At 32.5% G+C, this 8,382-nt stretch overlaps 2 protein-coding genes and 1 pseudogene across 2 annotated transcripts; all 3 read left to right on the forward strand.

Moving 5' to 3' along the window:
• Nucleotides 1-2,011, forward strand: part of LOC107625491 — a 5,000-nt pseudogene extending 2,989 nt beyond the window's left edge.
• On the forward strand, nt 1,237-2,039 carry LOC107628400 (cytochrome P450 93A3-like). The gene has a single exon (XM_016331091.2). It carries the CDS (start codon nt 1,289-1,291, stop codon nt 1,913-1,915), a length of 627 nt encoding a protein of 208 aa, XP_016186577.1. The 5' UTR covers nt 1,237-1,288; the 3' UTR covers nt 1,916-2,039.
• Nucleotides 3,945-4,839, forward strand: LOC107627422. Its single transcript, XM_021115993.1, has 3 exons — nt 3,945-4,160; nt 4,195-4,535; nt 4,617-4,839. The coding sequence occupies exons 1-3, from the start codon at nt 3,987-3,989 to the stop codon at nt 4,822-4,824; spliced, it is 723 nt and encodes a 240-aa protein (XP_020971652.1). The 5' UTR covers nt 3,945-3,986; the 3' UTR covers nt 4,825-4,839.

The raw sequence follows: 8,382 nt of genomic DNA on the forward strand, positions 1-8,382 counted from the left end.
TATAGAAGTAGATAATTATCTTATACATAAATTTTACTTTATACATAGTATGTGGCGTATATGCAGGACTTATTCATGGCAGGAACAGATACCTCAGCTATCACCATTGAATGGGCTTTTGCTGAGTTAATCAACAACCCACATGTAATGAAAAAAGCAAGACAAGAGATTGATTCAGTAACAAGAAGAAACAGAATAATAGAAGAATCAGATCTTCCAAACCTTCCTTACTTGCGAGCCATAGTTAAAGAAACACTAAGGCTTCATCCTGCGGCACCACTTTTAGGGAGACAATCAACTGAAATCTCTAATGTTTGCGGCTATGAAATTCCATCAAAGTCCTTATTGTTTATTAACCTGTGGTCTATGGGTAGGGACCCTAAGATTTGGGAGAACCCTCTTGAGTTTAGGCCAGAGAGTTTCATTGAAGAAGGACAATTGGATGTGAGGGGACAATATTTTCAACTAATGCCCTTTGGAACTGGAAGAAGAGTGTGCCCTGGAGCTTCACTAGCGCTTCAAATTGTGCCTAGTAATCTTGCTGCCATGATTCAGTGTTTTGAATGGAAGGTTGATGGGATTGTTAGTATGGAAGAGAAACCTGGCATGACAGTTCCAAGAGCTCATCCTTTAATTTGTGTCCCTGTGCCTCGCTTTAGTGTCCTTCCTTCTATTCATTCTGTGTAGATGATTATTGTGCTTAGTGGCAAAATAAGAATTTGGAAAATAGTTTTTTTTTTTTAATTAAGAAAGAAGGTCAACTTCAGTTGACAGCAGACTCATTTCTCATAAGCCTGACTTGATATCACAAGCTTCTGATCTGTCTGATATTTTAGAGTCTCCGAGATCCGTTGACATGAGCCTGGAGAGGCAAAAAGAATCTCCCGATTTTAACATTGTAGCCATTGATTCTGGTGTTCCTCGCCGGCCCCCTGCTGGAAAACGTGCAAATGACCAGGTTAATTATCCTAAGTTGGTTGAGTTGTTATTGCATAGTTCTGAGTTTGCCTCAAACCTTTTATATGATATAACTGGAGGGAAATTAGGATGTCCTCCACCAGAAGACATGGATACACTTGATACACATGATACACATGCAAGTGACATGACACCAGTAGTTCATGCATTTCGTACCGGATTTCGGTCTTCTCTTAGAGATTTGCAGGGTTTCCATATATTCCTACTAACACTTCACCAAAGACTAGATATCTTGTTTCGATCATTTTCATATAGAAGTAGATAATTATCTTATACATAAATTTTACTTTATACATAGTATGTGGCGTATATGCAGGACTTATTCATGGCAGGAACAGATACCTCAGCTATCACCATTGAATGGGCTTTTGCTGAGTTAATCAACAACCCACATGTAATGAAAAAAGCAAGACAAGAGATTGATTCAGTAACAAGAAGAAACAGAATAATAGAAGAATCAGATCTTCCAAACCTTCCTTACTTGCGAGCCATAGTTAAAGAAACACTAAGGCTTCATCCTGCGGCACCACTTTTAGGGAGACAATCAACTGAAATCTCTAATGTTTGCGGCTATGAAATTCCATCAAAGTCCTTATTGTTTATTAACCTGTGGTCTATGGGTAGGGACCCTAAGATTTGGGAGAACCCTCTTGAGTTTAGGCCAGAGAGTTTCATTGAAGAAGGACAATTGGATGTGAGGGGACAATATTTTCAACTAATGCCCTTTGGAACTGGAAGAAGAGTGTGCCCTGGAGCTTCACTAGCGCTTCAAATTGTGCCTAGTAATCTTGCTGCCATGATTCAGTGTTTTGAATGGAAGGTTGATGGGATTGTTAGTATGGAAGAGAAACCTGGCATGACAGTTCCAAGAGCTCATCCTTTAATTTGTGTCCCTGTGCCTCGCTTTAGTGTCCTTCCTTCTATTCATTCTGTGTAGATGATTATTGTGCTTAGTGGCAAAATAAGAATTTGGAAAATAGTTTTTTTTTTTTAATTTTAATTAGAACATGTTATTATGAAATCATGGCAATAATCAATAAATCAATTTGCATAATCACCATCATGTTAGAAGAACCAAGAAACATCTTAGTTGCCAAGTTTAAAATTCAAAATATAATTTCGATAAGACGATAATGATCAAATGATAACTCATGATATTTTTTACAAAACCTTAAAAAATTTAAGAATGTTACAAGTTGCTTACAATATATTAAAGGTATTTAGAATGTAGGAATTAAATATAAGTTACAAAATTTGACTAAGTCAATAATAGTGACTAGATATATATTATACTCATGAGTCATTAAGTTTATTAAAAATAATTGGTGTAATAAGTTGAATTTTCTATAAATTTTATTACCTCTATTATAACTCATGCTTAGTTGATCATAATCAATAATAATCTTTTTTAGGAATTAAGTATATCTTTATATTTTCTTTATATAAGGATTTGAAATCCACGTACTTTAATTATTTCTTCAAATGAATGAAAAAATATATTAAATTATTAGAAATTCTCTTATTTTTTATAAGTGTGTTAGTAAATAAGAAATAAAAAATATGATTATGTTATTTTTGTGAATGAGTAACGTTGAGGCCAATTCAATAATGGATATATACTTTCATGAATCGATCAGTGCACGAGTATGAGAAAAGTGTACTTGAAAGACACTTTGCTTTCTTTGTTGTATATGTAGGAGAACACCACAAAGACTTTCCATCACTTCACATAAAGCTTGGATCACCTATTCGATGGCTCATGTGCCAATACCCTGAGATGCATGAGAATTTATAAGGATAAATACATCCGTACTAATACCAAATTTCGTTATGCCTTGAAAAATCGGTTTGTAAAATAATTTTATATAGGAAAAATTTTGTAACAAAAAAGTTTCGGTCATAATTAGTCAAAATTTTTCATAATATATTTTATTTAAATAAAATAAAAATGATTATATGACATTAATTGTCCTAAGACACACGTAATAGCATGTATAATTCCTCTGGTATGTTCATATAAAGATTAATAATAATAATTAATAATAATAATAATTAATAACGGTTATGATTTATCATTGTAATTGATTCTTGCTTTATTCTTTCGCCTCGCCTAATAGAAATATAATAGTATCACATAAATTCAATAATTATAATTGATTATTATTATAAACGCTTTTTTGTTTTATTATTATTATCATTACCATTTTGTATTGTAATTAATTTTCTGTTTTTGTTAAGTCATTTATCATCATTCAATGGAGAGATACAAAACTTAAAAGCTACCCTAATATGATTTTGTTTCCATTAATTCAATTATTTTCATTCAAAATTCACAAATTTAATACCATTGCAAGCACAATTAGAATAGGTCAAGAAATTTTACAAGAAATCATCTTTATCATTACAAATAGTGTAAGACTCAGAATTCTCGGAAAATCTTATTGTGAACTAATTTTAATTTATTTATTTATTAAAGATTTAAATTTCAGAAATTATTTTATTAAAACTAATTAAATCAATTTTTGATAATTAAATTAAAAATTTTATCTAATTTTACAATTATTGGGTAATTTGCATATTTAAATTATAAAGTTTAGGAATCGTAAAATAATAAGAATTTATATGATTTGATTTAAATAATTGTGATTCTAGAAATTAATACTTTAATTTTTATGAATAAAGAAAATTAATTATATTATCTATAGTCATCGAATTAGAATTATTTATTTGAGAATAATTTGTAAATTGATAATTAAATAGTATTTTTAATAAATATTAGTGTTGGATTAAAACAGGTTTTTAATTATCCTATTACTCTTAATTTTATAAAATTGTTATATTACTCATATGAATTTTACTCTAATTCTAAATTCCCAAATGAAACCTTAGTTGAGGCAATAATCCCTAATTCCTTCTAACCTACCCTAGCCGCCCTTGTTTCCCCTTTCTAACCACACATATGGCAGCAGCACTAGAAAGCAAGAAAAGAAAAAAAAAGAAAGAAAGAAATGAAAGAAAGAAAGAAAGAAGGAAACAGGGAAGGGAGATCCGAGAGAGGGGAGCGCCGGTGGAGGTGTCGCGCCATCATCGCGGACCGCCGCTGCCGCTGCGTCCTGCTGCTTGCGCCGCCGCCGCCGTCCAGGAAGCTGCCGCTTCTGCTCGCTGTCGCTGTTGAGATCGCGAGAAGAGATGGCTCGCGAGTGAAGGGAAGTCGCAGGCTTGGAACCGCCACGCCTTCATCGCCGCTGCTCGCCTTTCCTGTCACAGCCACCGTCCCCGCCACGAAGTCCGTCGCCATTGCTGCAGCTGTCAACGTCGTCGTACATGGGTGAGGCAGAGGAGAGAGATCCGGGAGGAAGGGAGGATCGAGACCTGTCCAGCCACCGCGCGCAGTTGCCGCTCCTATCACCGGCCATCCTCATCAAATCCGCCGCCTCCGAAGCTTCTGGCCGCGACTTCTGGCCGCACCTCTGCCGTCGGAGAGCGCTGCTGCCACCGAAAACCGCCTTTGAAGCCTGTGTATGTTGGAAACTGCCGCCGGAACCCCTGTCTTCTTGGTAAGCACTTTGTTTCTGAAACTTATTGAAATCAATGTTCTGTTGCAATCTGTTGGAGATTCTGAGATGCTGGTACCGTAGGTTTGGGTTTCGGTATTTGCGCGTCGAAATTAAGGTTGTTATTGAACCACCGGAGCTTCGGGGAGTGCCGGAGCTGCCGCCTGATCGGTATTTTCCGCCTGCCGGAGCTTTGTTTCTCGTGGTGAGGTTATTTGATTCTGTTTCAATTTATCATAAATGTTCCATTACTAATTTCGTTCTATTCCTCTCGATATCAATTTCGCTTTAAATTCCAATTTATGTCAGAAAAGTGTTGTTGCCGCGATTCTTGATGCTGCTGTTGATATTGTCTGAAAATAAACAAGGTTGCGGCCGCTGCTGTAAAATTGAAAATAAACAAAAGAGGAATTGATGAGTCTAATTACTGAGCTTTGACTAAATTGAGGTAGGGGTTTTCTTAAAATCTAATTTATATTACAGAGTTGTGATAACTAGATATTAATGTGAGAGAACATATGTTTGTGATTATAATTGTCTTTTAAATGTGGTTGTTTGCTGGATTGAATGACTGATTGCTTGATTGCCTGAGTAGTTTGTGATTGCTGAAAAGAAATTAGTTTGAAAGGTTATTTAGTTGATTATTATGAAAAATGGCTTTTCTTGGTTTTGAAGCTATTTTCGATAATGTAAAGGAATTGGTTTTGGAAACGATTTGGAATATGAAACTGGATTAACTTTGGAAATGGTTTAATTTTGAGTAGTGACTTTATAAATGATTTAGTATTTGAGCTGGTTTGATTTTAAAAAGAGATTTATTATGGACACTGATTCGCTTTGAAAATAATTTGATATTGGAACTAGCTGAATCTTGAAAAATGATTGAGGTTTGGAAAAGGTTTGAGAAATGTTTGGATGGGACCCGAACAGGGTGACAAAGTTCGAGTTTTAGAGGAGATGCTGCCGAAATTTTATAAAATTGGAAGTTTTATTTGAAGTAATTAACTAAAAAGATTTATTTTCAAACATTATATGTTTTAAGAATAATCTATTTATCAAAGAAAGAATTATACTTTGGAATTGAGATTGTTAATGAACGGAATGGAAAGAGGATTAACGAGAATTTTCTTTGAAATATGGCTTTTGAATGAATTTGGAAATGAGGTTTGGATTGATGAATGATTATGATGTTGAGATATGTGGCTTATGAATTTGAAATATCTGAGATACGAGGTTCCCTGGATTAAGTGCCGTGGCTTGCCACCACGTGTACCAGGTTGAAAACTCGATACTCTGTTGACCCTACGATGTAAGTGTGTGACCGGGCACTATATAAATTTCCGGGAATGTTACCCCCATTGAGTAATATTGATTATTTGAGAAAAAGTTATGCATAGGCTCTTGGGGATGCACGTCGGGGGACAGTCTAAGTACAATTCAGACTTGTCGGGTTGGCTGGATAACCGACAGATGAGCCTCATCAGCCATAGGACAGGCATGCATCATATGCATTTGTATGCTTTGCTTGGGTTTGAACTTATTTTGGTTTGCCTAATTGCTAAACTGTTCCTAACTGCTACTTGAACTATTTGCTGTAACTGCTTCCTACTTGTGCTTTCCTTGTCTGTCTTGCCTGTGTTTGCCCTGGCGTGTTACATTTGAGAATGAACTTTTGGTGCTGAATAAATGATTGTGTGGTTTGATTGCGTGGTTGGTTTCTGATTGAGATTTGCTTATGAGAAAAGAAAGACTTTGGATTTCTGAAAATATTGAACATTGTTTCTTTGAAAAGGTTTTAAACGATTAGCTATTGGATTTTAAAAGGATTCACAAGGCAATGATAATCACTGAATTTGAAAGCAGTTTTCTTATTGAAATATCTTCTTATGACAACTTTGAAACCCCGTGGTGAGACCGTGTGGTTAGGTTCTCACCCCCTACAGCTTTACCTTTTCAGGAACCGAATGAAGAAGCATTAAGAAGAGTTAAACTCCGTTTAGTTATATATGTTGTATTAATTAGATTATTTTCTTCCCTCGTCTTTGTTATTACAATTTTTGCAAGAGGGATAGGAGTTGTATGATTTATATATATTATATTAAAAGATATTATGAAAGAAGTCATGTATATGAATTTATGCCTGCTTGTTTTTTTTAGATAAAGTATTTGTTTCCGGTTTTCAAAGAAATCAGCGATACGGTGTTGAGTCACAGGCTCCTATTTTAATATTTAGTATGTAAAGTAGTCGTAATACTTCTTTCTATCAGAGTGGCGCAGCCAGAAGCGTGACATTCTGGTAGTGAGGGTGTTACAAATAGTATGGCATTTGAATTCAACCTTAATACGGTACCTATGGTAGAAAGTGCTGAATAATTTGAACAACAGATAGACTCACCCGACGAGGTTGTTGTCAGTCAATCAATTTTCGAGAATATGGAAAACTATACTAGCTTTGATGAGGTATAGTAATAAACTGGTTTAACTTTTTTTTTTTGTGTTTTTATGTGCATTTATAATTATATTGTACTAACTAAGTTCATACATATAACATTCATACGTTTATATACATAACATCCATAATTACATACAACTAACATCTAAAAATTAAATTCATATTTATTAGATATTATATCCATACACATATCATTTTTTACTTATTGCATAAGTAACTATAAAATTAACACAGATATTTTTAAATTTTATCATAATTGAATTTAAAAAAATATCAAATTCTTAAATTAATTTATTCAATTGATAAATTTACTTATAACATCCATAAATTCATACACATAACATCCATAATTTCATATTAATAACATCCATAATTTTATACTCATAATATTCATAATTTCATACATATGATGTCTATAATTAATAAATTTTTATAATTAATATTATCAAATTTTAAACTATACGTCTTATTGTATTTTTCAAATTATCTCATATATGTACTAATAGGTCATGATTTTAATTATTTTAATATTTTTATTTAATATTCGTATGTATGCTTATTTATTGATTTTAATATAACGAGTTAATAATTATTTTTAAAAATTTATTTTTTAATTTTTGTTTATATTATATATTTTATATTTTATTTTTTATTTTTTAATAGTCTTTACGTAAAACATAAATTATATATTAGAAGTTGTTAAAAATTTTTAATTTAACTTCCATAATTTTTGTAAAGAATTATTGCATTTTAATGGATAATAACGTGATTGAGAGATGTTAAAGATTTAATTTAGAAGAAACTGAAATTGATTTAAAAAGAACATTAATGACTCCAAACATACAGCAAAATGATAGGTGATAAGAAGAATAAATAATAAAAAGATGTATATCACTTACTTATTAAGAGAATGAAAATTTTTACGTAATATTTTTATATTATAATTATTCTTTAACTACTTAACATCACCCTTTTATACATATATACAACACTATTTGTCTACTTTTGACACTGTTTGCTTTTGACATTCAATTTTACAATAAGTCCATTAATTTCTTTTAATCAAATTCGATCAAGCACGTGATCAAGCCATTTTTGTATTTAAGTTTAACCAAACACTTATAATAATCATTTATTGTTTTTTCTTTGTCATACATTCATATGCGTTTAATCCGTTTAATCCAACGTAACCAACCAATCAACCATGCACTTTGTTTCTATTTTTTTCTCATTTTTCTTCTTATGTTTTCTTCTTTTGCGTTGTGTATTCTTCACCTCGTCTTTCATCTTCTATGTCTTTCTTTTTTTTTCAAATCTTCTTCTTCTCCAATCCTTCTTCTTCTACGTATTGTCTTCCTTCTTTTGCATTTTCTTTCTTTTTTTTTTTATATTTTTAAA

The sequence above is a fragment of the Arachis ipaensis genome, chromosome B02 (genome assembly GCF_000816755.2).
Source record: "Arachis ipaensis cultivar K30076 chromosome B02, Araip1.1, whole genome shotgun sequence".
Classification (NCBI taxonomy): Eukaryota; Viridiplantae; Streptophyta; class Magnoliopsida; order Fabales; family Fabaceae; genus Arachis; species Arachis ipaensis.

Coding starts and splice junctions, on each gene's coding strand:
- LOC107627422 (XM_021115993.1), top strand. CDS start 3,987: ATGAAAGAAAGAAAGAAAGAAGGAAACAGGGAAGGGAGATCCGAGAGA. Junction 4,161..4,194: donor CTGTCGCTGTTGAGATCGCG/AGAAGAGATGGC, acceptor AGGGAAGTCGCA/GGCTTGGAACCGCCACGCCT. Junction 4,536..4,616: donor CCGGAACCCCTGTCTTCTTG/GTAAGCACTTTG, acceptor CTGGTACCGTAG/GTTTGGGTTTCGGTATTTGC.
- LOC107628400 (XM_016331091.2), top strand. CDS start 1,289: ATGCAGGACTTATTCATGGCAGGAACAGATACCTCAGCTATCACCATT.